We start from the raw sequence: 27,870 nt of genomic DNA on the forward strand, positions 1-27,870 counted from the left end.
GTTCACATAGCAGCTATGACTGCTGTGGTGGAGCAGGGGGAGGCGAATGATGGGGCCAGGCCAATGTCCTCCATCACACATTTGAACTGAAGAAAGCCGCCCCCCTCTCTCCACGCTTTCCTGAAGTGTCATGTGTGGTCCTGCCTGGTCCCTACCCCAACTTCTCACTACTGTTCCACCCTCCCCTCCCTTGTCTCCATGATAGGATTTAAAAAGGGAGATGGAGGAAAGGACAAAGAAGGCCAGGCCCTGGTTATAAGATGGAGGAAGACAGACTGGTTACAGTTTCTTTCTGCCCACGTGACCCTGGTGGTGACCCTGCCCGCCCTGCTGGTCAACACTGTTGGCTGTGTGCACCCATGGGCTGATGCAGGTTGAGGGAAGGTGGCCAGAAGGGCCTTGCAGAGGAAGCCCTGCCCAGACTCTGCCAGCAGAGGGATCCACTTCCTTCAGACAGCCTCATTCTCACCTAGCAAGAGGTTTGGACACAGGGTCACACATCTGTCACTTCTAGATGTGACCACAAGGGGGTGGCACTGTCATGTGCTCAGCCCTGAGTGTCAGAGATGAACCCTTAAGGCTAGGTTTCAAGAGAATAAGGCAGAAGGCAGGCAGAGCTGTAGGATGTTGCCTGGAGGCCAAAGCAAGGTCCCAGGTGCGCCTTAGCAACCGGCCGCCAAGGGGGTGGGAGGAGCGCCAGCTGCTGTTGTGTGTCAACGTGGATGAAACGTGCATTCCTCCCCAGCTAGCACAAGGTTTACCCGGGTCCTCTGGGGCTACTTGACTGGACTAAGTGTCTTGTGACTCTCTGAGCTGCTCAGGCATTCCGGGCAGTTTCTCAGCTTTTGACATGTCAGTTTCAAGAGAAATGTATCAAAAATATTTGCTAGTTTTCAATTTTCTGTCTTGTGTCTAAAGAGTCTGTAGAAATCAGGGACAGTGGTCCTCCTGTGTGGGGACATTGATTCTTTCTCCTAGGTGCCTTGGATACAGGCTTGGCCACAGTCCTGAGGGTGTAATGTGCCCAAACCCAGGATTCTATCACCTCACATCTCCATCCACCCAACCATGTTTCTAGAAGACGCATGCTACAGCGCTGCGCTGTATTTACCGCACATATGGGCAGAACCGGAATCCAGTCCATTCTTTTCTTTTTTTGAGACAGGGTCTCACTATGTGACCTTGGCTGGCCTGGAGCTTGCTTTGTAAAGCAGGTTGGTCACCTGTCTCTGCCTCTGAGTGCTGGGATTAAAGGTGTGCACCACCATGCCTGACCCAGAATCAGTTTCCTTGACAAATAAAGTGCTTTGAGGGGGAGTCATGGAGGGTGACTGGGTAGGCCACTCTGACAGGGAACTTGGGTAGGCCATTCTGAGAGTATGCTATCTGTCTCTCTGTCCCCTCGTTTGATCAAAGGTTTATAAATCTGTTGAGGAAATGAGGTGGTTCAGTGATGGTGAGCTGAGTCCCACTCATGAGAGTCACAAATGGTGAATAAATGGTGTGAAAACCGAGTGTTTTAGCTGAAGAACCAGGGAGCTGGTTCTGTCCCTGACTTGTGTTTACCTCATGACATGTCTTGGTAGAAACTCCTTGAAATTCATGTTCATTTTTCAGATATGGATAACACTATGTTCCCCACCCACACAGGCCTATTACAGGGTTCAAAGGAAGTCTGGGGCCCAAGGGTTCTTAGTCCAGTTTTGGGGATGGGTGTGCAGAAAAACACTGGCTATCCATGTAGGACTGACAGGTGGAAATGTGAGAAATGTGGCTGGTTGTGGGCAGGGTTGGCCAACACTGTTTTGTTTTTGCTTTTGTTTTGTTTTCAGACAGGATCTCAGTCTTAGTTTAGGGTGGCCTTGAACTCACAGAGATCCTCCTACCTCAACTTCCCAAGTTGAGATTACAGGAGTGACCATACCTAGGTATGGTCAGGGTTGGGAACCATGGTACTTGGCTTTGGCAGAGGGGAGCTGAACAGTGGAGGAGAACTGTGTCTACCTGGAAGGTCAGAGACTGGCTCCTTCAGTACCCCGAAGAACAAAACAGAGCAGGAAGGGGAGGCCGCACAGTTAGAGAAGGCTGTTAGGCAGGCAGGCGAGCCTGGAAAGTAAGAAGTGATCTCTGAGAGAAGAAGGCAGAAGCCTAGAGATACTGGAGCTAAGTGAATTTGTTAGGGGGTGAGGAAGAAGTAGCCCCAAACAGCCTGTGGTCCAATGTCCCTGCTCAGCACATTGTCCAGAAGTGGGGCTGGAGCCCTTCATGTCCTGTTCAGTCCCTGGTTCCAAGTGACCAGCATATGCTGTCCTAGCAAAGAGGATGAGTATGATCATTTTCTCCTGCAGCTGCACCATCTTCTTCCCTCTTTCCCTTCCTCTCTCCCTCCACCCATCCACCCACCCATCCAATCCAGGCCATGTATTAAATGCTGAGACAGCAGCAGAGACTCATGTGATGAGATGTGATGAGATTCCTGCTCATCAGCTGTTCATGATCTGGGAAAGGAGCCTGTGAGCGTGGGACCCAGAGGCACAGGTTCAGATCCCTGCTCCTGTACTTACTGTGTATGGACACAGGGTGAATTGTTTCACTTTTATTCACCCCAGCAACCTCCTCAGGAAAAGTCTTTCATATCCACAATGCAAGGCTCCTAAGGGAGGCAACACATGGTATACCCAGCCTGAGCTAGGAGCTCAGAAAATGGGCTCCATCCCGGGTCCCTATGAGCATACATGGGGTCAGAAAATGATTAATGCCAACGGGTCTTCCTGCAGCGAGGTTGTATATCCATTTCATCTCAGCTCTGGACAGCACTTTGCAGGTGTTTGCAAAGACATGATCTTTGGCTTCTTGAGTTTCGATTGCTCTGAAAAACAGGAGGGGGTTGGTGACTGTGGACACTGGGATGAGCTTGGTTAAGGGGAACCAACATTAAGATAGGGAGACAAAGGTCTGAGGTAGCCAGGTAAAGATGGGGAAGGATTAGGTAGAATCAGACTCTACTCACTGGGCAGAATGGGGAGAGACTGGGGCCCACAAAGCTGGCTACTTTGTTTTTCACAGACTCTGGTGTCTCCTGCGCATGAAGCATGAGGGGGTCACGACGGTGGCCCCAACGTGCAGGGACAGAGCAGACCCAGCAGGGCAGGCTGCGGCGTGCCAGCTGAGCATGGCGTGAGGTGTGTGGGTTCTGGCAGGCCATGACTTTTTCTTCCAGAGCTGCTCCCCAGCCCCCTTCTGGTTTTGTTGAGGTGAGGGGTTGAGAGTTGGACTCATTCTGGTTTTCCTTGATGGGAGACAGAGGCCAAGGGGGACCTGAGGGGTGGTGAGTGGGGTGCAGATGGAAAGTTACAGACTGCCAGTCTCATTTCACACCCTCTGCTGCTAGGAAGTTCTAGCAGACAAAGGGAAGTCCACATAAAGGGAAATTTCCCTTTCTCCCCACAACTTCCCCTGTTTCCACACCACCCGACACTGAAGAAGCATCTTGATCTTCCCAGAGGTCACAGGCCTTTTCATGTCCACACTGTGAAGACACACACACACACACACACACACACACACACACACACACACACACACACACACACACAGAGCCCTGTTTTGGAAAATCCTCCCATCATGGCTGAGGGGGACCACACATTCCCCATGTGGATTCACATTTGACAGCTGCCAGGCTGTTCCAGATGAGCCTTTGGTGTGTGGCTCAGTGCTGCCCAGAATCAGAGTGTCTGGATCCCCGAACCCCCGCCCCCCCCCCCCCCCCCCCCCAGAGTCTGCAGCAAACACCGACAGCTGCCTGTAAGTACCTGTGATTTTCTAGGCATGGCCATGCTGACTTTAACCCTCACAGCAACCCTGCAAACCACACATCATCCACTTGTCCAGAGTGGGAAACAGGCTCAGAATCTCCCTTGGCTGAGAGACCATGGTAAGGGAGGAGAGGAAAGTCAGGGTGGGTGGGCTGTGCCCTGGATCCTATTTGCATTTCCCTTCCTGAGATATGCAGGCTCTGGAGCTTTCTCTAGGAAAATCCCAAGGAGAGGGCAGTGGCTGCAAAGGTCTAGGGCTTTGCTGGGGAGCCACAGAGGGCAGGTACTCGGTGGAAAACTCCAGTGTGTGATTCACCCTCCTCCTATGCCCTCGTCACTCCCCTCCCAAGGTCCTCAGTGTCCAGCCTGGAAGTTGGTGGCTCCCATCCCACTGCTCTGGTAAGAGGGCCTGTACCCAGCCTAAGAAGGAGCCAGTATTGGGGTGGAGGTGAGAGTAAGGGTAAGGGGCTGAGAGCAGGACGAGAGAGGTCAGGGAGGTAAGGCTGCCCAAGGCAGCAGTTCAGCAAGGCTCTGGGGGTCTTGTCCTGGACAGTGCCTACTGGGAAGACACTAGTTAGGAGAGAGGGAGCTGGAGGGGACAGAGAGACAGGGTTAGAAAGCTTGACTTCCAGAGGGTAGATGTGTAATCCTCGTTTATAGACTTTTCAATCTCTCTTGTGGCTTGTGGTATTTTTCTGTCCTCTCTCTCTCTCTCTCTCTCTCTCTCTCTCTCTCTCTCTCTGTTTCTCTTTCTCTGTCCTCTCTCTGTCTCTGTCTCTTTCTATCTCTCTGTTTCTCTCTGTGTGTCTGTCTCTCTGTCAGTCTGTCTCTCTGTATCTGTCTGTCTGTCTGTCTCTCTCTCTGTCTCAGGACCACTGGGTGGGGCTGTGGCAGGGTGGAGCAGGAGAGCTGAAGGTGAAAATTCCTCTTCCAGGTCTGGAGACACTTACTCACTCGGGAGCAGGAGCTGAGCTGAGAGAGCAGGTGAGTGGGAAGCATGTGGAACAGCACTCAGTCAGAGTTCCACAGTGTCTGCACCCCTAGGTCTGGAGGACTGAGGGCTCCACCAGAGGCAAGACCTGGCAGAACTGTGTCTGGGCAGGAAGCAGGGAACTGCGGTCCTCTGAGGCCACAGGGAGGCCACCTTTGGGCGTGCTCCGATGCTATGCTACCAGTCCACTCACTATTCACACGGTGGAATTGCTCAGGGGCAACCTTGAGTAGTAGGAGAATCCACAGATGGGGAACTGGCCCTGAGCAGTGGGTGAAAGAGGCGGGTCATCGGCCTGCCAGGGGAGGGCGGTCAGTTCCCAGAGGCAGGAAGGGTGAGTGGATGGATCTGGAACTAACGGTCACAGGTTGGGGGCGCCTGCTCTCAGGCAGCCAAGGCCAGCAGCCTGAGCTCCTCTCAAAAGGGGAAGCCACCTGGGCTGGGACTGGGGCTGAGGAGGGGCCCAGGAAGATGTGGGCTACCACTGTGGAGCCTAGCTGCCTACCAGGTGTGAAGGGCTACGAGGAGCCAGGCTTTGGGGCCATGCACACAGGTATGTGTGTGCAAAGGGACGTGACGGAATGGCACCAGGGTGTGCAGGGGTGGGTGCTGGTATGTGGGTATGGGCTGGAGCAGGGCTGGGTCTCTCTTGTGCTGGGATGGGGGGAAGGTGTGTGAGCAGAACCCTAGCAGTATGTGGAGGGCAGGATTTCTGGAGTGCCTCCTAGACCCAGAGCTGACTTCTGTCTAACCTGCCTAGCTCTGAGAGGAGAGTTAAGACCGTACTTTCTAGTCCTTTGAAGACAGAGCCCAGGATATGCTCAAGGGCACCCAAGTATGATGAAGTCCCTCCCCTGCCCCGAGCCTGCCCCAGCCTGGCAAAGCAGGTGGACGACAGCCTGTAGATCTCAGCCTGTAGAGGAGCTTGCCCAGGGGAACAAGTGGCCTTTGCTGTCACTGAATCTTTCCTAGCAAACAGACTAGAGGTGGAAGGGCACCGTGGGGGCGGAGCTGTCCTTTTGGATTTGTTGTTGTTGTTTTTGTGAGACAAGCTCTGACTGTGTGGCTGGTCTGGCCTGGAACTTAACCATCATCCTGCCTCTACCCCGAGTTCTGGAGATCTCAGGCATGTGCTACCCCACTGGCCCCTGTGCTTTTACAAGTAAGAAAAAGAAAAAGAAAAAGAAAAGAGGGCTCTGTGCAGCTTGTTTTTATGGCTAGTGTCCTCCTGGACATTTTTGTCCCTGAGTCTAACTTAAACGTCCAGTGCTGTGGTTTCAGCCCTCTTTCCCTCTGCTCACCGAGGCTCTGGTCCCTCTCTTCTTTCGAATGCCTTTGCTCTCATTCTTCTGCCTCAGTTTTCCACTCTTACCTATGATACAGGCGCCTCTCAAACATCTTTTGCAGAATTTTTGTTTATTTTTATGTGTATGGATGTTCTGTCTGCATGCATGTCTGGTACCTGAGAAGGCCAGAAGAAGGATCCCCTAGGACTGAGGTTATAAGCCGTTATAAGCCACCGTGCTGGGAATTGAACCCAGGTCCTCTGGAAGAGCAGCCAGTGCTCTTAACTGCGGAGCCTTCTCTCCAGCCCCCATCTTTTATTTATAGAAAATTCATGCCCATGGCCACTCATCATCTCGGGTTCTCGTTTTCCTTCTCATCCTTGAAAAAGCTCAACCTCAGGCCTGGACGGGGTTCTGGGTTTGCTGCCCTGACTCCACTCTCCTCCATCGTCCCCATCATTCATTCCCTCATTCATTCCTTTTCCCACCAGGTCTTCCCCTCAAGCTCTTGAGATCATTTTTATCTTGCAGTAGCTGCCAGTGGTCTGGAGAGCGAGGGGTGTCTTCTGCCACCTCCCTTGAGGTTTCTTGCGTGTGGGGTTTGCTCTGAGTCCAGCTACCCCATGGCTTGCCAAGCAGAGACAACCTGCTGTGGTCTTTGACACATCTCTTCACCTTCACCCCCCCCACCCCCCCCCACCCCCCACCCCCCGCCAATACGCCTGTTGAGAAGGGGTCATTCTCTCTTCTCAGAGATTTAAGGCTCAGGGAGGAGGCGCTATTTGTCTAAGTCGCAGATCAAGAGCGGGCTCTACCACTTGTTATCTTGGTAAACTGGGTCAGCCCTTCCAGATCCATTTAACTGAGCATGCGCTGTGTGTGTCAGGTTCCGCCGTCCCCGAGCCCCACTTCCTCATCTGTAATGTGGGTCCAACAGTAACTTAGAGCCTGTCAGGATGAGCTCTGAGAGTGGAGATCAAGAACCGTTGATGTCTTTAGCCCCACGTTGACTCAAATGTTGTAATTAGCAAATCTGGGTGAACTTGGTTTTCCCGTCTGGTGCTTCTGTGGCAGCGGTTTTCGGCTCATTCATTAGCCCTTTATTTGTTTGTCGTTTATCACTTGGAATGACTCAGGGGCCACTCTGCAGGGTGCCACAGCTTCAGTTCTGTCCTGGTTCAGGCCTCATTGACTGCTCCCCTGGGACTAAACACCCGGTGGACTCTGGTTCTGCAGCCTGGAGCCCCTCCCTCTCTGCCTCCTCCTTCTCCCTTGTGTCCGAGGCTTGGCGGCCTGAGTTCGCACCAGCTGCTCTCTTTACCCTTTTCCCGCACAGAGGTTGCAGCTAAACTCTGAGTATATCCCAATTCCCGAACCTCGCCCTGCCATGCTTTCTCATTCCTGGGATAGCCTGCACCCTCCAAGTCACCTTCAAAATTTTCCACAACCCTAGCTGGCTGCTGCCCACGCCTTTCTAACGGACCTGGGCTTGGGCTGTTGCCTGGGCTAAAAGGACCAACAAATAAACACACAGTCTTCCTTCATAAAAAGACTCCCTTGTGCTTCCTCAGAGCCCTGGAGGAGTATGGAGTGAGCGGTAGACCTGGTCATTTGATTCCCTGAGTGTCGCTGGAGGTGAGGGCCAATGGACAGTGCTTCCCTGACAGGCCGGGCACCTCCCCCTTGCCTTTTACCTGGGAGGAGGGCCAAGTAGTGGCCTCAGTGTGATCAGCTGTGTGGAGGGAGGGACCCAGAAAGCAACCCATCGCTTCCAGATGCAATTTACCTCCGGGCAATTGACAAACAGGCAAGACGGTCAGAAAACAGACTGTGGCCTATGGAAGCTTGGGGAGTGCTGGGTTTACAGCTGGACTTTTCAGGGGGAAGGGACTGGCAACAACCATCATGGGCAGCTCCTGCCAGACTGTCCTTGTAAGAGCCAGGCACTCGGCATCTTGAGGTCATCTTGAAATGACCACCATCCAAGTGACCCCTCCTGGCCCCAGGATCCCCAACCTCTCTCAGGACAGACAAAGAAACAGCTTTCCTTGAAGGCCTACAGCTGACCCCGATGCCAAGCCCGTCCTCAGCTGGCCTTACTTAGAGGCCCCACCTTCTTCCCCCTCTTCCAATCAGGGCCCATAATGAACGAGCTCCCATGTTTACCAGGCTTCCATCGATCCCAACTGCTCAGGAAAGCCCCGAGAGCCACCTCAGTCACACCTGCCCTTTAACCCCGGCACCCATGGCAGCCTTTGAGCCCTTCTGGTCTAGAGGCCAGAGGCCAGGCTGCTGTTATTCACAGCGTACTGAAGATCTGGACAGAAGGGCCAGCTGAGATGGCGGCAGGTTATAAAAATCGAAAGGGATTTGAGTTATAAGGTCCTCAATGATGGGGTTTTAATCACAGCTCTACCCCGGGGTGGTGCCGGGCCAGTCTCTAACTCCTACAAACCTGCTTTGTCCATTGCTTTGTCTGCCGAAGACCTGGCAAGCTAGAATCTGCTTCCTGTTGGCTCGGCCTCATAACTCTGAGAGCAGAGTGTCACTTGAGGCAGAAATGCCATCAGGAGCTTGGGAAGAAAGGTAATATGCCAATAGGAAAGACTGGGCTGGAAGGATCAGGGTGAAGGGAGATGGGTGTGCGGGGTGTGTGTGTGCGCGTGTGTGTACACTCCCTCTTCTCCCTCACCAGGTTTCTGCCTCTCACAGTCCTGCCTTACCTTTCAGGGTCTCCCTATCCAGTATGGACAGAAAAGTTGCCGTCCATGAAGATGGGTATCCTGTGGTCTCTTGGGTCCCTGAGGAGGGAGAGATGATGGACCAGAAAGGCGAGGACCAGATGAAGGATCGCGGCCAATGGACCAACAAGATGGAGTTTGTGCTGTCAGTGGCTGGGGAGATCATTGGGCTAGGCAATGTCTGGAGGTTTCCTTATCTCTGCTACAAGAACGGAGGCGGTGAGTTCATGTTTAGGTGGTGTGGTGGGGAGTGTTAGACTCTGCCAGCAGGGCCACTCCTTCCCTGGAAGTGTGGTCAAACAGAAGGGGGCTGCCATGAATCTGGAAGGCTCCTGTTGGGTCCCAGCTCAGTCTCTAGCCTCAGTGTCCGTCACTCTGAACTGGGGGTAATATATTATCCATGGCTATGTGGGATTTAAGTGGGTCAACAAGCAGAAGTGTGGGGCCTGGATTCTTCACTTTACCTCTGACGGATGATAATGGCTAATGGGATTCATTCATTCATTCATTCATTCATTCATTCAACTCCCATGACTGCAGGCCTCTCAGGAGCCAAAGCTCTGCTCTAGAGGCAAGCCAGAACTTGGTCTGTGTGCTGCATTCGGATAAAGGCTGCAGATCACAGGCAAGAAACACATGTGACCTGTCATGGTGACAAGTTGAAAAACAGAGAGGAAAGTAGGGAAAAGGGAGAGGGACCCTGGGCAGCATCTGAGCACACGTGAAGAATGTGGAGGAGGGACCCTCTGTGACCAATGGGATTTATTCTTGGGTCTGGAAGGTAGTTCTTGCAGAAGTGGCATATTCTTATTATGATATCAGAACTGTTCCAGGAAGGGGGAAACACATTAGAGATAATTATTGTTTAGAAAAGCATTCTAGACTCTATTTATATTTAACCTTATAAAGAGCTAGCGGGTGTGTCCAGCCCTTTGACATGGGTTAGGCATTGAGGGAGGCAACCTCTTGTGGATCAAAAATAGTTTTTGAAAAATTGTATCTGTACTAAGAGTATGCAGCCTTTTCATATCATTCCCTTGACAGTGCAGCCTAACCTCTTAGGGTGAGCTGGAAGCTGTGGATGGGTCCTGTATCTAGACGGTGCTGTGTCACAGAAGAGGCTTGAGCACAGTGGGGCTGCCATCCAAATGGTCCTGGAAGCAGTCTTCCAAGGCTACCAGGGGCTGACTATGACTGGACACACTGGAGTCCACCTCACCTTTCTTTCCCTCCTCTTTAACATGAGTGACTAAATCAGGCCTTGGCTTCCATCCTGGAGTCACTTGCTTTTGGGGCTCTAGAAAAATAACAAGAAGGACCAGGAGTTAGTTCTTTCCTTATTCTAGATAAGCTGGGAATAGATATATATTGGAACATGATGTCACAGATAAACCCAAATGCCATTGTTTTGCTTTAGGCTAGAATTTTTTTGACTCCTTGTGATAACAGGTCTCATGTCCCCCTGACCACAGGCCCTACTTGATGGAAATTTATCTTTTGTTAAAATATGTAGAGAGATTCATTGATTATTGGTTAATAAACACAGTTCTGCAGAGAAAATGGCCTTTTAAGAGAGTAGAAAAATAATAATGTCTAAGGTCATCTCTGGTTGCGAGAGAGGGGAACCACTAAACTTAGTCATCCTTGAGAAACGCTCCCTCCCGGAGAGAGCCTTCTCTAAGTCTTATTTCTGATGCCGTGGTTCAGAGAAGAGTCAGCGGCCAGGTCATTGCCTAAGGTAGATCTGAGCAAAGGGAGGGACACTCTGAAATAGCCTCCCGCTGAATCCCCATGTTGGCTAAGGTCCCCGTGGACATTGTCAGGCTGCTTATGTACACAGCTGGGAACACACCATGAGGCTGTGGCCAGGCAGTGTTCCCAGGCGAGGATTAGATCAGCCCATTTGAGGAGAAGACGTTCGCAGTGCTGATGTGCTGGGAGCTCAGGAGAGAGCCACGTGCCAAGGCTTTCCTGCATTATATCCAGAGCCGGCTTCCATCCAGCCCCAAGAGGGCCCGAGGAAAGCCTATCTCTGGGCCTCTAGAGCTCCACATCTTCTGTGGAGTGAAAGCCCACATTCCAGGGGCACAGGAAAGAAGCTCCCACAGCTGGTAGGAAGGCACCTGTGGCCATACACACCCATGGACTTCCTATGAAGGTCCTTCCTTCAAAGTGTGGTATCTGCACACAAGGGGCATTAGCCTTTATTCATTCAAAAATTTTCTTTTAAATTTATTTATGTTATTTTACATGTGTGACTATTTGCCTGCATGTGTTTATGTGCAACCCCTGTGTGCCTGGTACACACAGAGGTCAGAGGAGGGTGTTGGATCCCTGGAACTGGACTTATGGATGGTTGTAATTCACCATGTGGGTACTGGGAACTGAACCCAGGTCCTCTGCAAGAGCAATACATCTCTTAATGGCTGAGCCATCTCTCCAGTCCCATTAGCTAACCTTTAAAAGAGATAATGATGCGTGCTATGGCCTGGATGATTTTGAAGATATGATTAATGAAACAAATATAACAGGACAAATGCTATGATTGCATTCATCGAACAAATACTATGATTACATGTGAGGTGCCCAGAGTAGACAAATTCATAGAGACAGAAAATAGACTATCATTGACAGGGTTGAAGAGGCCGAGTTCATGTCTAATGCATACGGAGTTTCAGTAAGTTCTGGAGCTGGACGCACAACACTGGGAACGCTTTAATGAAAAATTGTACATTTTTTGTACATTTCATGAAAAATGTGTACACTTACACAGTATATACTTTAACATGCACATACACACTAAGAAAAGAGGAATTCCTCAGCAATTGTGCCTAAGGAAATGTGTTCTAAGGAACAAACTGAACAAGTATATTAGGATGTGGGTGATTTTCAGTCTGACAAAAAACTTAACACAAAACTAAAAGCCCAGTGATAAAATACTAAAAAAATAAGTACCATTCCCACACTAGAACCTTCTATAGGTGTTGAAGTGGTGCCATGTATTTATTGACACGAAGAGGTTTATGATAAGAATTTTAAAATGGTGGTCAAAGAACATACAGTACATTGCTTTTGTGAAGGAGCAATGTGTATACTTATAAGAAATCTGGAGGGAGGGCCTGTAATCCCCGTACTGGGGTTCTTGAGGCAGGAGCATCATAAGATCAGGGCCAGATGGGTGACATAGTGAGTGAGACCTTGTCTAGTGAAACAGAACCAAGCAGATTCTGAAAGAAGAGCTGGAGTACAGCTCCATGGCAGAGCCCTGGCCTGCTGTATATGAGACCCTGGGTTGTTGTCCTAACATGGTACCCGCCACCAAAAGATGGGAAGGAAAACAGGGAAGGGAGGGAGAGAAGGAGGGAGGGAGGGAGGGAGAGGAGGAGAGAGGCAGAGGAGGAGGGAGGGAGGGAGAGGAGGAGAGAGGCAGAGGAGGAGGGAGGGAGGGAGGGAGGGAGGGAGAGAAGGAGAGAGAGAGAGAAGAGGGAGGGAGGGAGAAGAGGAGGGAGGAGGAAGAGGAGGAGGGAGGGAGGAGAGAGGGAGGGAGAGGAGGAGGGAAAGGAGGAGGGAGGAGAGAGGGAGGGAGAGGAGGAGGGAAAGGAGGAGGGAGGAGAGGGAGGGAGAGAAGGAGAGGAGGAGGGAGGGAGGGTGGAGGTGGGGAGGAGGCAGGCAGTCTTCTGGAAGGCTATACAATGCTCTGTCCTTCTTTCCTTTTGTGCTCCCTGGCTTTCCTCCGTGGGAGCGATGACTTCAGAGGCATTATGGGATAGCCACATGTGGTGGTCAGGAACGAAGCCTCAGGGTCAGGATGCCTGGTGTGCGGCGTCCTCATCTGTACCTTAGTTCTTGTGTTTTCAACCTGGGCTCAGCTTTCTCAGCTGTCAAGGGGGTGACAGCAGGATCTCCCTGGTGGGAGGTTGGTTTGTGCGGGTTCAGTACCGCTGAAGCTTAGAAGAGGCTCCAACACACAAAGCACCAATGGAAGCGCTAAGCCGCAGAGAAACAAGAATCCTCTCCCCATGAGGGATCTCTGGGCTGAGACCATACCTCTGCAGCAGCTCCACAGGTCCCTGCAGGGCCTGCCACAGGGTCAGCAGATCAAACAATCCCAGGGGTGGAGGGAAGCCCTCTGAAAACTGTTGGTGAGAAAAGAACACTTCCAAGCTGGCTTCATCTGTTCGTTTCTAGAATGTAGCCATCTTGATAGTTTAATAAGCATGTCGAATTATACAGAACACATGCTTTTCTTTCAAAACTAATATGCGATTTGATTTGTAAAACACAGTAAACAGTTCATTGATGGGAGCTTCCATCTCAAGATTCATTTCTTCCCCTCCAAAGACTTTGCCTGACTTACTTGGGGCTCATGTCAGGGTCATCCGCTGGGCATCCCTGACAACATGCAGCCGGGCAGAGGGGACACCATGGGTCTTGGGTGTGTGAGGAAGGAGGCTGAGGGTAGGGGTGCTGGAGGGAAGTTCAGGGTCTTGACGCCGCAGCGGCTCAGACTCTGCCTGTCCTTCCACCAGGAGCGTTCTTCGTGCCCTACTTCATCTTCTTCTTCAGCTGTGGCATCCCAGTCTTCTTCCTGGAGGTGGCCCTGGGCCAGTACAGCAGCCAGGGGAGCGTTACTGCTTGGAGGAAGATCTGTCCCCTCCTCCAAGGTGAGTGCCATCCTTCCCCTCTTCTGCCCCTGTTGCTGCTGCTGCTGCTCTTGCTTCCCGTTCCCAGCCTCACTCTCCATGCTGTCCTCTCGTGTGCTGTGTGAAAGCAGCCTCTCGAGGCCCAAAGCTTAGATGCCCAGGGAGAAGGACGTGTCAAGAGAAACAGGACACAATTACAGGTGCCACATTAGGTGTAGATTTTGGAAGACGCAGCCAGGATCCTGAACCTTAACCTTCATCCGCCCCAAGGAAGGTATGTCTGTGACTCTGTGTCACGACCCAAACAGGCTCATGAGCACAGTAATGCTGATGACGGTGACAGCCAGTGTCTGTGGAGCCTGTCTGTGTCCGTGTTCATGTGAGCACTTGACTTGTGTCCCATTACCCAGGGCTCTCATCACTCCATTCTACAGATAAAGAAAGCGGGGCCATTCGCTGAGTTTGAATTAGGGCACCCTGTGCTCTTTTCTTCTTGTCTCTATCAGGGGCAGCGTGCTCTTCTCTATAGATCTGTGTTGTAGACACAAGCAGCTGGGGTGTTTTTCATCAGCCTCCTTCAGTGGCTTGGCCAGATCCCTGAGCTGCAATGGAGGGCCCAAGAGCCCCCTTGTCTCTGAGACATCCCTTATACCTCAGATGCAGAGAGAGGTCTTTCCTTATGCTAGTCTCTGAAGGACCACCAGCGCCCAGGATGTCCCGGTTATTTGTCTAGGAAGGGACCAGACTGAGCGTGTCTGATGAGCACTGGGTACCCTGGCTCCTGAGAAGGCTGCCTGGCCACACACTGGGGAAAGGTGAGGCTGATTGCAAGCTGCACCTCTTGGGGCATTAGCTGGTCTCTTGTAGTATCCAGGAGACCCTTAATGGGGCTCCGGACCAGCAAAGCACTGTAGCTAAGGGCACCGAGAATTTCCACGGCGTGTTTCCGCCGAGGAGCCCAAGTTCTTCCGGTGTCACTCTCTCCCACACTGGCCTCTGATGTTCTTGCCGAGCTCACCCTGCTCCTTCCTGCTTTGCCGCTTTTCATTCTGCAAGTAATTGATGATGTCACAGGAAAATAGAAAATGCAGGCGGGGAGAAACAGATAAAGAGATGGGGGTAGCGACAGAGCTAGAGAGAAAGGGGGGTGGGGAGGAGATGGTATCACCGCAATGGGAGGGTGTGTAGATAATAAACTTAACCTTCTTTCTTTTTCTTTTTTGTTTTGTTTTGTTTTTTCGAGACAGGGTTTCTCTGTGTAGTTTTGGTGCCTGTCCTGGATCTCACTCTGTAGCCCAGGCTGGCCTCGAACTCACAGAGATCTGCCTGCCTCTGCCTCCCGAGTGCTGGGATTAAAGGCCTGAGCCACCACCACCTCCCAGCTTAACCTTCTTTCTTTAGGAAGATGAAATGGAGCTCGGTGTAGGGGTACATGTGACTGGCAGACCTTGTGTGACATTGTTTTTTCTTATGCTGCTGCTCTCTTTGACTCTCTTTGCTCCTGAAGGCATTGGCATGGCATCGGTGGTCATTGAGTCTTACTTGAACATCTACTACATCATCATCCTCGCCTGGGCTCTCTTCTACCTGTTCAGCTCCTTCACCTCGGAGCTGCCCTGGACAACCTGCAGCAACTCCTGGAACACAGGTACCTGTGTGTCAGCCCTGCCATGGGGCCTTGCTCATGAGGTCGGTCCACGGTGGCTCCTGACGGAGGGCATCACAGCCCTTGCCTTACGGTTGAGCTGTGTGGGCTATGCTGTCCGTTCCACTGGCTGGTCTTTCTGTGTAGCTAGAGGCCGCTGGGGGAACCAATGGGGCTTTTGTACAACCACAGCATGCCTCCATCTCGTAAACATTCTTGGGTACCTCTTACGTGTCAAACACTCTGTCAAAAACTGAGTAAAGGCAGATAGGACCCCACACTGTCTGACCTGGCTATGGTAGAGGTAGATGAATCAACAAAACAAGACTTCACCATGATGGGTGGAAAAAACAGGATAGCAATTGTAGAAAAATGGGAGAGGAAAGAGCCCGTCTTGAGATCAGTACTGGATAATTCCAGGGACTAGGCTTTTTTGTCTGTAGGATGAAAAATTAGAGTGGCACAATGGGCAGGCCAGGGGTAGGCTGTTGATGGGAGCTGCCCACGTGGACTGTGGCTGTCTGTGCTCTGTGTTGTTCTGGAGGAGGTCAGGGCATTCATAGGAGTGGCCAGACTCACTGGGAACAGGTCCAGTGGACACAGGCTATACAGGGAAGAGGAGCTGGTTCCACTGATACCCTGGCTCCTGAGGAAACTCTTGGGCCTAGAAATAGTGGGAAGTTCTGGTTGCAAGGTCAGAGGGTAAGTACAAGGGCATCCATCATTCCTATCTGGTCCCTAACTGATATCCATCCCAACCTTGTCCCCAACAGAGCATTGTGTGGACTTCCTGAACCACTCAGCAGCCACAGGAGTGAACCACTCTGAGAACGTCACCTCGCCTGTAATGGAATTCTGGGAGTAGGTCTTGGGCCTGCTTGCGATATTCCAGGGGCCCTAAGTACAGGGAGCCTGGGTGTCTGGATTGTGCAAGCTTGAACACTGGTAGTGCATACTTTAGACCCTGCATGCTTTCTAGCACCCCCCATCCTCTGCCCCAGACCTATATCACTTAGAGATAAGGGAACCTTCATAGCCAGCCTTGATTAACTATCTATACCTTCATACTTATGATGAGATTTTGAATGTTGATGCATGCTTAAGACTCTGTGCAGGCTTTCTAACATTACTTATCCTTTGCCCCGCCAAGATCCATATCACGGAGGGATAAGGGAACCTTCACATTCAGTCTTGATTTCCTATCTATACCGTCATACTTACCCTAAGCCTTCACATGTCTGTACAAACTTGCATTTTCCCATCTGCCTCCACTCATTCTCATGACTGTCCTCCTATGCCATTCCTGCACTCCAGCTGGACCCGCACATCCCTGGACACCTGTCCACAGGATGACAGGAACTTTTATTATCTCCTGGCAGCCCGCTGCATGTATCCCTCCCAAACTGGGTGCACTGGTATCTGGTTGGTAGCTTGACACTGAGTAGTATTTGCACCACAGAAATGTGCTCACCATTCTCCCTCCTGTGTGACGATTCACACCTCCACCTCCACAGGCCGTGTACACTTACTTGCTTTTCCTCGTGGTCTACCTGTGCCCTCACACCAATTCACCCTGCACACATTCAGCACTCACCTGTCTACCCATGTCTTCTCACCAGCCCTTTCTGGATTATCTGATCTCTCTCCTATGTATACCCATCTCCACCCTCACCTTTCGGTGGCAGCACACTTCATCCCCTCCCTTTGATCCTGTGCCATTGCTGGTCTCCCTCTGCATGCGTGTGTCTGTGCTCTGTCACTCACTTCCGATTTCAACACCTTCGCTTTCTTTATATCTCTGTGCAACAGAGAATCTGGATGAGTTAGAAAGACACACGTACATGTGAGATTACAGTGATTCGGTCTTCTAATAGTCTGGGGCACTCAGAGCACAGGTGGGAATGTGGCATGGCCATGGAGAGGTTGGTGAGGGCAGGGATGTGGAAGCCCTGGGGAGTGTTATCTGTGGGGTCAGCTCTGAATCAGGAGACTTGGCGACAGAGGCAGATTGTCCCCTTCGGTCTTTCAACTGGTTATTTTTTTTCCCAATTTCTTAGGAGACGGGTTCTGGGTATTACATCGGGCATCCATGACCTGGGGTCCCTGCGCTGGGAGCTGGCCTTGTGTCTTTTGCTCGCCTGGATCATCTGCTACTTCTGCATCTGGAAGGGGGTCAAGTCCACGGGCAAGGTAAGGTATCCTGGCTCCTTATGAGTACTTACAGTCACAGAATCCTCAGGGACACTTGAAAGGGTCCCTCAGGAGAGTGGAAAGAAAGAACAGTTTGAGAGAGATACATATAAGAATAGATGATGTTGCAGGAACATGGGGCTTAGCTCAAAACGAGAGGAGACTTTTTCCACCAACAGGTTTCAAAAGACCTGTTTATCTAAGCAATGTTTAGAGCAAAATAAACCATAAGAGTCCCACTTTTGGAGCTCATTAGTTTCCAAGCTGTCAGCAATATGGGGGGCAGGCCTCCGACTCTTCTTTGCACATGCGCATCTGTGTATCTGTCTCCATTATGTATGACAGGGCCACATATTCTTATGACTTGCCTGTTGTATTTAAATGACACATGAAGAAGAGTTTCCATACAAATTAGCAAAGAGAGCCATCTTTGGGGTAAGTGCCAATCAGTGAAGGGGCTTAAGCCAAGAAGTATGGGCATCAGTGGGTTCGTCCTAGAGCGAGATCTCAGATCTGGGCCTCATTTCCAGTCCAGAGAACTGGGGATGGTGTCTCACACTTTTCAAAATCAAGAGTGGCAGGTTCCGAGTGTTCTGACTGCCCTTGTGACTGTCCTCCCTTACGGGGTGACGGGTTGATTTCAGCGTGGAGTTGGAGAGAGTGAAGTCAGGGTGGAGAGTGGTGGCAGGAACCCGAGGCTGCTGGTCGTCACACAGTGCCGACCAGGAAGCAGAGGGTGTGGGTGGGAAGCAGAGCTGGGTTGTAACAATGCCCACCCCGAGCTAGGGCCCTTGTCCAAAAGTCCCAGAACTTTCCAGGCTAGCACCACTAGTTGGGGACCAAGCGTTCAAGCATGTGAACCCGTTGAGGACACTTCACAACTAAATGGTGCTACTCCTCATTCCTTGGGCTGTGGTCAGGAAAAGTAAAGATGAGGAGGATGGAGGTGGTGGTGACGACGCCCTGACAGACACAGATGGTCAGGGCAGCATGGAGTCCTTTTGAAGTCTCTTAGGCGCTCAGACCATTGCTGCTGCTCCAGTCATGACCTGGAAAAGAACAGTCTGGATTGCCCACAGGTTGCCAGACAAACCTGGCCGCCTTCCTCCTGGAGAGGCACCCACGCTCAGGGGTTTGGGGAGGGTACCCAGGATGGTGAAGGGAGGGGACCAGGTTCCGGACTTGACATGGTCTTTGAAAGGTGGGCTGGGAGCGTCTTCCTTCCCTGCTTGCACGCTCCCCTCCTCCCTTCCCTGCTGATATGTATCACTCTGCTGGGGAGTAAGAGCCACTGGAATGTGTAAAGGGAGGTGTGGAAATTTTCGTGTGCTCGCCAGCAGCTGTCTGTATGAAAGTGGAGGTCGGAGCTCCTGTGCTGAATGCGATGGTGTGAGCTGCTCTGCCTGGGGACAGGTGGAGGCAGGGCAGGATAACCACTGGAGACTCCCTGCCTCCTTCTGCCTTCCCCTGCCTACCCCCTGCCTCCCCCCACTACCCCCTGCCTCCTTCCACCTCCTCTCCCACTTCCCCCGGCTCCTCTTTGCCTTTCCCCCTTCTCCCCCTGCCTCCCCTGCCTCCCTCTGCCTCCCTCTGCCTCCCTCTGCCTCCCTCTGCTCCCCCCTGCCTCCCTCTGCCTCCCCCTGCCTCCCTCTGCCTCCCTCTGCCTCCCTCTGCCTCCCCTGCCTCCCTCTGCCTCCCCTGCCTCCCTCTGCCTCCCTCTGCCTCCCTCTGCCTCCCTCTGCTCCCCCTGCCTCCCTCTGCCTCCCCCTGCCTCCCTCTGCCTCCCCTGCCTCCCCCTGCCTCCCCCTGCCTCCCCTTGCCTCCTCTGCCTCCCCCTGCCTCCTCCCTCTCTCCTCCCTCCCTCTGGGTAGCCATGTCAGGAGTGACTTTGGCCTGTTTTCCCTCCAGGTTGTCTATTTCACAGCCACTTTCCCCTACCTGATGTTGATTATTCTCCTCATCCGGGGTGTCACCCTTCCTGGAGCCTACCAGGGCATCGTCTTCTACCTGAAGCCAGACTTGCTGCGCCTCAAGGACCCCCAGGTGGGAATCGCCCGCGAGGGGACTGTTAATGGAGATGTGCCCTCACCAGACTAGACTGTACTTTCAAAGTCTTCCCTTGATTTTCCTGTGGCTTAAGAGAAACAGATGTGTACTGGAGAAGAATTAGATATCATCGAAGAAAACTGTGAGAAAGGACAGGAAGGCTCCTAACATCCATCACCACTATTAGCATTTTAGTCTGCCCCCCCACTCCCAGGTAGTGTGCATGTGTGAACACAATTGAGATGATTTTACTTAGAGAAGTAGATCCTTTTGATTTAAATTATATTACGAACCTTTCCATGCCATTAAATTCACTTTTAAATGTTACCTCAGCATCTGTATAATATTTCCTCCAAACATAATTTATTCAACAAAAATATCCTGAGGGCCTCTTAATGGCTAGGTACGGTCTGTTGCTGGGGTAGAACGGGGGAGCAAACAGGCCATCTCCCTGTCCTGCTGAACCCTGAGCCCTGACCTCAGACACTGAGGCGATGTCTACATTTTAAACAGACACGGTCTATCAGTATCTGAGGGTGATTGTCCATGACACTATACCCATAGGCTCTCAGATCTCTCGTTAGAAATGGTGTAGTATTTGTGTCTGACTGAAGCTCATCATACCACACCCATTGAATTATCTCTAGACTTCTTATAACACCATAATATCAGCTGTCTATAAATAGGTGTTCTATTGTGTCCATACAGGGAACAGTGCCAAGAAAAAGGTTGGTCCTTGTTAGGACAGGTACAATTTTTTTTTCTGAATATTTTTCCATCTGAGGGTTGGTAAATGGCCACCACCCCCATCCTGTGTGTCTGTCACCAGACTGGGACTTAGGCTGCCTGGCTGGGGAGTGTATACCCCATGCCTGACTTTTTAACCTGGCTACAGCGATTGAATTCAGAGTCTCAGGCCAGAATCACCACCCCACCCCCCAGTTAGAATTGATTTTACTCTTTGGTAACTTTGCAGACCCAGAAGTCACTTACCACTTTAAGGTTTAGTTTATTGATCACTGCAGATGGGGCTGGGCATTTCCTCATGAATGTACTGGCCATTTGCATTTCCTCCTCTAAGGACTTGTCCGAGCACACTTTTTTTTTTTTTTTTTTTTTTTTTTTTTTTTTTTTTTTTGGCTTCCACCAAGAGGTCTTGGTGGATTTCTTTCTATTTTTATGAGGTAGCCAGGTCATAGTTCAAGAGGTGCCACGCAGACACACTGGCGGAAGCAATGCCAGGGACCCTTCAGTTTACCAGGCCCAGGTACACCTGGCTCTGTCGAAGCTGCCTGGAATGAAGCAGCCTACACACACTTGATGCTTCCTGAGTAATTGCCGAGCCAAACTGAAAATGGGCCCTGCCCGTGAGAAGGTGGCTCCTGGGGAGCAGGATGCAGACATGATAGATACTGTGTGGGACAGTGAGAGGTGGGGTGTGCTGTAGTGAGGGGCTGCGTCCTGCTAGCTGCAGCTCTCAGCCCTTGTTGCCTCTACCCTACTACTTTCTTGGGCCTCATGTAGGTGTGGATGGATGCGGGCACCCAGATCTTCTTCTCCTTTGCCATCTGCCAGGGGTGCCTGACGGCCCTGGGCAGCTACAACCAGTACCACAACAACTGCTACAGGTGAGAGCTGCTGGGTTGGGCAGGCAAGGGCAACCCTGCCCCTCTGGGAGCCGAGCAACACCTGTGTGGATACCTTTCCATGACCCAGTTTCTTCCACCCCTTTCCTGGTCCCCTCTTCCCCTGACATCTGGTGTGTATGTTTTTTTGCTGTTTCACGATCCTTGCTTTCCCATTTTCCTTCTGGATTTCTCCATTTCTCTTCCTCTTCTTCCTCTTTTGCTTTCTGCCTTTTGATCTCTCCTTCTTGGATTTTCTCTTCCCCGTTCTCTTCTCTGCCCCTTCTCTGTCTGACCTCATTTATCCCCACAGGGACTCCATAGCCCTCTGCTTCCTGAACAGTGCTACCAGCTTCGTGGCTGGGTTTGTCGTCTTCTCCATCCTGGGCTTCATGTCTCAAGAGCAGGGAATACCCATTTCTGAAGTGGCTGAGTCAGGTAGGGGACACTCTCCACACACTTCCCTGGACTCTGGGAAGGAGAGTCAGGGAACACGGATCCCTCCTGCAGATAGGGAGAAGTTCCAGGAACCAGGGCTAGGAGCCTTTTTAGCTTGGGGTGGGTGGGTGGTGTTGTATGGCATAAATGAAGCTTCTAGAACTGTGGGATAGAAGAGAAGAAAAGAGAAGAGGGCGGGAGAGAGAGAGACGGGGCTGGGGGGGGGAGAGAGAATGCAAGCCTATATGAGGCTTTGTCCCGGGGTAGAACATAGAATGAACTTACTTGCTTTCCTTAAACAGCTCACCCACCTGTCTGCACACCGAGGCTCACAGATGCACGAGATGCCCACAAGTGCTCACAGGCACACATAGGTGCTCACAAGCATATACTCATGTGGACACTCAAAAAAAAAAAAAAAAAAAAGCTCAAGATTCATACAGATGTTCACAGATACTCACAGACACACAGAGACACACGTAGATCACAGAAGTACATACAGACACAGACACTCAGTGACATATGGAAGTCACAGACATGCACATTCACAGATGCTCACAGAAGCACATAGATGTATTTAGTCATTCACAAAGAATCACATGTATAAGTGCACACACACACACGCACTCACACACGCACACTCAGACGTTCATAAATGAACACATAAGCACATAAAAATCCCTGAAGTCCACATTCATAGATGCTCACAGATACACATCAAGGCATGTACACACACGAACAGATGCTAACAGACAGGCATAGATTCTCATAGACCCTATAGATGATCATAGACACAGACACTTTTGTATAGACACTCACAGTACACACAAACCTTCACAGAGGCCCCCAAAGGCTTGCGGGAGATGCTCACAGACACAAGTTTCCAGACACACATGCACACACAGAAGTTCACAGACACACATAGACACTCACAGCCTTTTACAGACACTCATTGGCACTTGCAGGCATGTCAAGATGCATAGAGAGGGCTCCTCTTCAGGTAGCAAGTGGTTTGAAGTACAGTCGCTGTATTGTGTACCTGGCAGGTCCTGGTCTGGCCTTCATTGCCTTCCCCAAAGCTGTGACGATGATGCCTTTGTCCCAGTTATGGTCCTGCCTTTTCTTCATCATGCTCCTGTTTCTAGGGCTGGACAGCCAGGTATGGAACCTTTGTCCTGGGTCCCTCTTTCAGCTACTGTTCCTCTTGGTATCACTTTTCCTCATGTACCTTCTCCCTGACCATGGACCAGAGGCCTCACTCTGGTTCAAGTCTTTTGCCTTGGGTTCTGATGGGTGGCCCCAGGCCTCCAGAGCTCCCCCTGCTCTGAAAGGGCTTGCCATTTTTCTCTCAGAGTTGAGCCTCCCCCTATACATGGGCACTCTCCCAGATGCTCTACAGAGGCTCATCTCCAGCCTCATGGTCCAGCCCCATCCTGTAGCCTTGGGGTACAGAACCTCTCCCCGATTTTAACCTTCCCTACCGAGATTCCTTCATAGGAAGTTGTAGCTGAGGGAATGGCTGGCTTACCACTGTCCCTGCCCCCCACATCAGTGTAGGCAAATAGAATGATGCATGGCAGGGTCATGTGGGGGTAGCACTAGGGAAGACCTAGGCCCTTGCTGGATAGCTGTCTCAATCCTGTACTTTCCTGGCCCACAGTTTGTCTGTATGGAGTGCTTGGTGACCGCCTCCATGGACATGTTCCCCCAGCAGCTCCGGAAGGGCGGCCGGCGTGAGCTGCTGATCCTGGGTGTTGCAATCGTGTGCTACTTGATGGGGCTCCTTCTGGTCACTGAGGTGAGAGGGCAGGGTGGGACTCCTGACTCTTCAGAGCCATTCCTTCCTTCTGCTCGGGGGCTCACACCCTCTCTGCTCCCTCATGGTGAGGTCGAAGGTCCCACTCATTAGAATCTAAGTGCTGGCGATGGGAGCCACACACAAAGTGCCCTAAGACAAAGGAGACTGAATGGAGTCAGTGACATCAAAGTCTGGAGCTATTCTGGCTTCTGTCAAATGCATGAATCTGCCTGTGACACTGTCTGGCGCGTTCCCTTTTGTGTCCCACCTCCCTTTCTGTGGGTCACTTGGCCCCCAGGCAGATTTCCCTCTGTGATGTCAAGGAAGGCTGTTTTTGCTCCTGGTCCCTTTCCCCATTCAGCCGATCAGGCTTTCTCTTGAGTTTGACAGGTGTTCAGGCTAACATCCTTCCTTAGGCTTGCAACACAGGAGAGGACTGCCATAACCCAAAAGGAACAGACTGAGGGGCACCAGTTCCACCGAGAAGGGGATACTGTGCAGACAATATACCACAGGTCCCCCACCCCCAGCACCTTGAGGATATCAGAAATTATTGTCCCAAGGCTGATGGTAGCTCCTGATCACAGAACTAGGCAGAGCAGACTCCTGGTAGCTGTCAAACGTTTCTCCTGAGCAGGCCAGGCCAGCACATCTCACTGTGGGGGCAGGTGCTGGTCCTCCCCAGAACTCAGCTCCCTCTTCCTCCGCAGGGCGGGATGTACATCTTCCAGCTCTTTGACTACTACGCCTCCAGTGGCATATGCCTGCTCTTCCTGTCCTTGTTTGAGGTGGTCTGCATTGGCTGGGTATATGGTGAGTGGGGCAGGTGGCTATGGAGCAGGAGCAAGATGCTCTGAGGCTGATGAGGGCAGGCTCTGTCTTGGTCTGGCTGCTCTGATTCCTTTTTCTAGGAATGTCAGACATGGCCTGGAGGCCCGATGTCTCTCTTAGAGTTAAGGCAAGGACAAATCAGGCTTCCTTCCTCAGCGGAATCCCAGTCAGAGGGGACATTTAGGGCCATTTGGCCTGACCCCTCCCCCCACACCCACCCTCAAATTCCTTCATTCCCTTTCCGACAGCCAAGCCACTCACGCAGGCTTTGTTGAACCCTGGAACACCGCACGGCTATTCCTCACGCTTTAAAAGCCGTTTTCCCCACTGTTGCTGTTACAGGTTGCTTTCTTACAGGGAGGTCAACTCTGTCGTGTCGTGACTTCCAGGGATGGCCTGGACCCCACAGCACTGAGATCACTAAGTAGCAATCTCAGTGCCTCATTGTCGAAGCCACTGTCATGCCTGGCAACAGCCGGGGTTCCGGGCACTGCGCTTTGCAGGTCACATGCCACTGCGAGATCTGCAAATCGGCCTCATGCAGTGGAAAGAAGGCACAGGACAGATGCTCTCTGCCTGAGCTCACACAGCTACTAAACGGAAGTGTCGTCTCCTGTCTAGGTCTGTGGTCTCTGCCACAGGTCAGGGACATAGTGCTAACATCCCAAGGCTCAGGGCAGAATGAGTAGCCACCTCATATTAGGGTCTCAGAGGAAACCTGAATGAGAAGGTTCTTACTTCATAACCCTGGACTTCCTGCGGGGTCCTTCCCTGGCCTTGGAGCTGGCTTCCCCCTTCCCACCCTAAGCATTCGATATCTGCCTGATTCTCCTCCAACTCTTGTACTAACGGCTCTAATCAATTCAACCAAGGAGGTGGAGGAAGCTGATATGTCACACCTCCTGGCAATACTGGGCTTGGAACTTTGGCCTTTACCAGTCAGAGCTGTGGCCCTTTAAGGGTCGGCATTCATGTGTCAGTGTCAGTGGGGAGGCAGTGAGCTGGGGTGAGAGGAGTCCCCCAGACATGGCTGCCACTGAGAGGTTCTTCCCATCCAAGGAGACTGGTTCTGCCTGAGATGAGGGCCAGTGTGAAAGCTGACAGAAGCCAAGCCGGTCAGTGTCTTCACTAAAGCACAAACCAACCTGGCAGGGCTGAGCGTGAGGAGCCCACAGGTCGGGAATCAGGCGCACAGCCCTATCCCTAGTACTCTTCTCCCTTCTGTGGTGTGGGGCAGTAAGGATTTGCTGGTATTGGCTCCTTTAGGCTTGTGTATTCCAGTGTGCGTAGGACAGACGCTGTTCGTCCTTAGACAGGACAGCAGAGGTGGTTCCAACAGCTTGTGGGTGGCAGCTCCTGCCAACATCACTGCTCTGTGGCTGGGAGGGTGGGTCCGCATCTCTTTACCATCTTTATCACAGGCAGGGCTGGGGGGAAGTGGGGGGTCCTTCCCAAAGGTCAAGAAGTTGCTTTCACCTCTGGTTCTCACCCTTTCTGGCTCAGGGGCAGACCGTTTCTATGACAACGTTGAGGACATGATTGGCTACCGGCCCTGGCCCTTGGTGAAGATCTCCTGGCTCTTCCTGACCCCTGGTCTTTGCCTGGTACATACCCATTGTTCCTTCTCCCTCTTGTCTGCAGAAGACTTGGGATCTGGGGATTCTTTCCTGCCTGAGCGGAGGGGTTGGACCCTGCTCTCCCTCCTCTCCTGGGCCTCTCATCCACCCTCCTTCATCTAGTCCCCCTCCTGCTTCAGCCCTCCCTCACAGCCCTGCTTCTTCCTGACAGGCCTCTCTCCGTCTGCCTGGAGCTCTAATTTAACCCCCATACCCACCGCCTGTGACTGATGACTCACTGACACTGTCCTACCTCAGATGCCCCTCAGTGTGGTTGGGTGGTCCTCTGTCCTTGACTGTTGGGGTAGCCAGGGAAGGACTCTTGGTGGCCACTGTCTTATCCTGCCCCTCCCCCTTTCTTAGGCCACATTCATCTTCTCCTTGAGCAAGTACACACCTCTCAAATACAACAATGTCTACGTGTACCCTTCTTGGGGATACTCCATTGGATGGCTCTTGGCTTTCTCCTCCATGGCCTGTGTGCCACTCTACATCATCATCACCCTTCTGCAGACCCAGGGTTCCCTCAAGAAGGTAGGTGGTGGTGGAGGTGAGCCGGTGGAGAAGGCCCCTGAGGGAGGCTTAGGCCAGGAGCATATACCACTTCCCCACATAGGAAAGCCTTGGGGCTCCATGGAGACCTTAAAGGCCTTTGAAGAGCAGGCCTCTGGAACCCTAGGTTGTAGAATCTGATGTCAGGCTGATCTCAAAGGCTAGCTAGTCAAGAGCAAACTGCTTAATGGCTGAGGGAAAACAAGGATCAAAAAGCCAGATGTAGAAAGGTTAAAGAGCACACATACATCCTGGATCTAGGAGAACTGCCAAGCACACTCTGGCTCCTGGCTTCTTTGCTTATTGTAGCCCCAACTGGGGTACAGCAGATGGCTCCTGTGTAGTTTGGGGTATGCCTTTCCTGGAAGAAGCCATTGCCAATGACCCATAAAGACATGAAATATGTCTGTCAAAGTCAGACTGTCCAATAGTAATAGAGAGCTGATCTGTAGTAGTTTAAGCAAATGGGCTTCTTGAATTCTTATGTATCAGGAAGGTTAGAGATGGGGGCTGCTGGTGTTTGGTTTGGCTGCGGAGAGGCCACTGGGGTCCAGACTCTTCCTGTATCCTCATACCTGCATCCTGAGCATGTCTCTCCATTGTCCTGCTTACTACTTCCTGGTCACAGTGAGGTTGTCAAGATTCCCAATTCCCATCATCACAGCTATATTCAGGGCCAGAAAGGGGGGTGGGTGGGTTGACACACCAAAAAATAGCATAACAATGTAGTAGTACTACAGATAACTGAGAAACTACTTAGCAGGGCATATAACAATGGTAATTAGAAGGATAATAATGACAATCATGACATTTATCACTTGCCTTGTGATAGGAACTGTACCATAAGGTGTTGTTGTTACCCCCATTTTACAGATAAGGAAAGTGAGGGGACCAAAGGGATGGAAGAGTTATGTGAGTTACCTGAGATTGCTTAGGCAGTCTAGTCAGAACTGGAACTCGGGAGTTCACACTCCTAATTACCTCTCATTGTCCATTTTCATATCAGAACCGTCCTTCATTTAGCCCCAAGTGTCTGGCTTTGTGCCTGAGGACACACCCACAAGAGCACCCTCCTGCTCACCCCCAGTGCTCATTCACTTCCTACTTCTCTTCTCCACAGCGCCTTCAAAGACTCATCACACCGGACCCCAGTCTGCCCCAGCCAGGGCGGCGTCCACCTCAGGATGGCACTTCTGCTCAGAACTGTTCGCCCTCGCCAGCTAAGCAAGAACTCATTGCCTGGGAGAAGGAGACACATTTGTAGGATGTGCCAGAGGCCAGGTGGCTCCAGAGCCAGGGACCTGGTCAAGGCTACCTCCTCCCAGGGATAACCTCTGCCTCCAGCTTGTTGAGACCTTGGAGGTCTCTGGACACCCCCTGCCAGGAGCCACTCTTCTGTTCAGTTGGAACAGCTTGTCAGCATCTTGTCACTTCTCAGTCCTTCCCACCCGTGCTCCAGGAAGCTGTGTTTGCCATGCACTTTGAACTTAAAACCCTGACTTTTTGGATTAAAAACTGAGAACTGGACAAAGTGACGTTTTCAAGTTCACACAGCTTGTCAGAGCCTGAGACCCTCCACTACTCCTGTGCTGGGGCTTGTGAGCCTCCAGACTCACCCCTGCCTCAGCTAACAAGCCTGTCTGGATCACCTGC

The 27,870-nt window shown here is 51.7% G+C and overlaps 1 protein-coding gene across 4 annotated transcripts; it reads left to right on the forward strand.

Annotated features, from left to right (window-relative positions):
* Window positions 1-27,870, forward strand: Slc6a12 (solute carrier family 6 member 12). Of its 4 annotated transcripts, XM_052721015.1 has the most exons (17): window positions 1-3,182; window positions 4,166-4,214; window positions 4,750-4,799; window positions 8,823-9,052; window positions 13,363-13,497; window positions 14,984-15,124; window positions 15,895-15,982; window positions 17,179-17,311; window positions 19,220-19,354; window positions 20,882-20,985; window positions 21,296-21,420; window positions 22,467-22,579; window positions 23,081-23,218; window positions 23,929-24,031; window positions 25,553-25,653; window positions 26,029-26,199; window positions 27,338-27,870. In XM_052721015.1, the coding sequence occupies exons 4-17, from the start codon at window positions 8,839-8,841 to the stop codon at window positions 27,479-27,481; spliced, it is 1,845 nt and encodes a 614-aa protein (XP_052576975.1). In that variant the 5' UTR covers window positions 1-3,182; window positions 4,166-4,214; window positions 4,750-4,799; window positions 8,823-8,838; the 3' UTR covers window positions 27,482-27,870. The 4 variants fall into 4 exon arrangements, with proteins under 4 accessions (XP_052576975.1, XP_052576974.1, XP_052576973.1 ...); XM_052721014.1 differs by having other exon boundaries at window positions 4,166-4,799; XM_052721013.1 differs by lacking the exon at window positions 1-3,182 and having other exon boundaries at window positions 3,767-4,214.

The sequence above is a fragment of the Peromyscus californicus genome, unplaced genomic scaffold (genome assembly GCF_007827085.1).
Source record: "Peromyscus californicus insignis strain IS unplaced genomic scaffold, ASM782708v3 Scaffold_6__1_contigs__length_162567912, whole genome shotgun sequence".
NCBI classification, from domain to species: Eukaryota; Metazoa; Chordata; class Mammalia; order Rodentia; family Cricetidae; genus Peromyscus; species Peromyscus californicus.

Excerpts from the sequence above, each read along its gene's own strand:
- Slc6a12 (XM_052721014.1), top strand. The coding sequence starts at position 8,839 with ATGGACAGAAAAGTTGCCGTCCATGAAGATGGGTATCCTGTGGTCTCT. Across the intron at positions 17,312-19,219 it reads GGGTCAAGTCCACGGGCAAG|GTTGTCTATTTCACAGCCAC; the intron begins GTAAGGTATCCT and ends TTTTCCCTCCAG. Across the intron at positions 19,355-20,881 it reads TGCGCCTCAAGGACCCCCAG|GTGTGGATGGATGCGGGCAC; the intron begins GTGGGAATCGCC and ends GGCCTCATGTAG.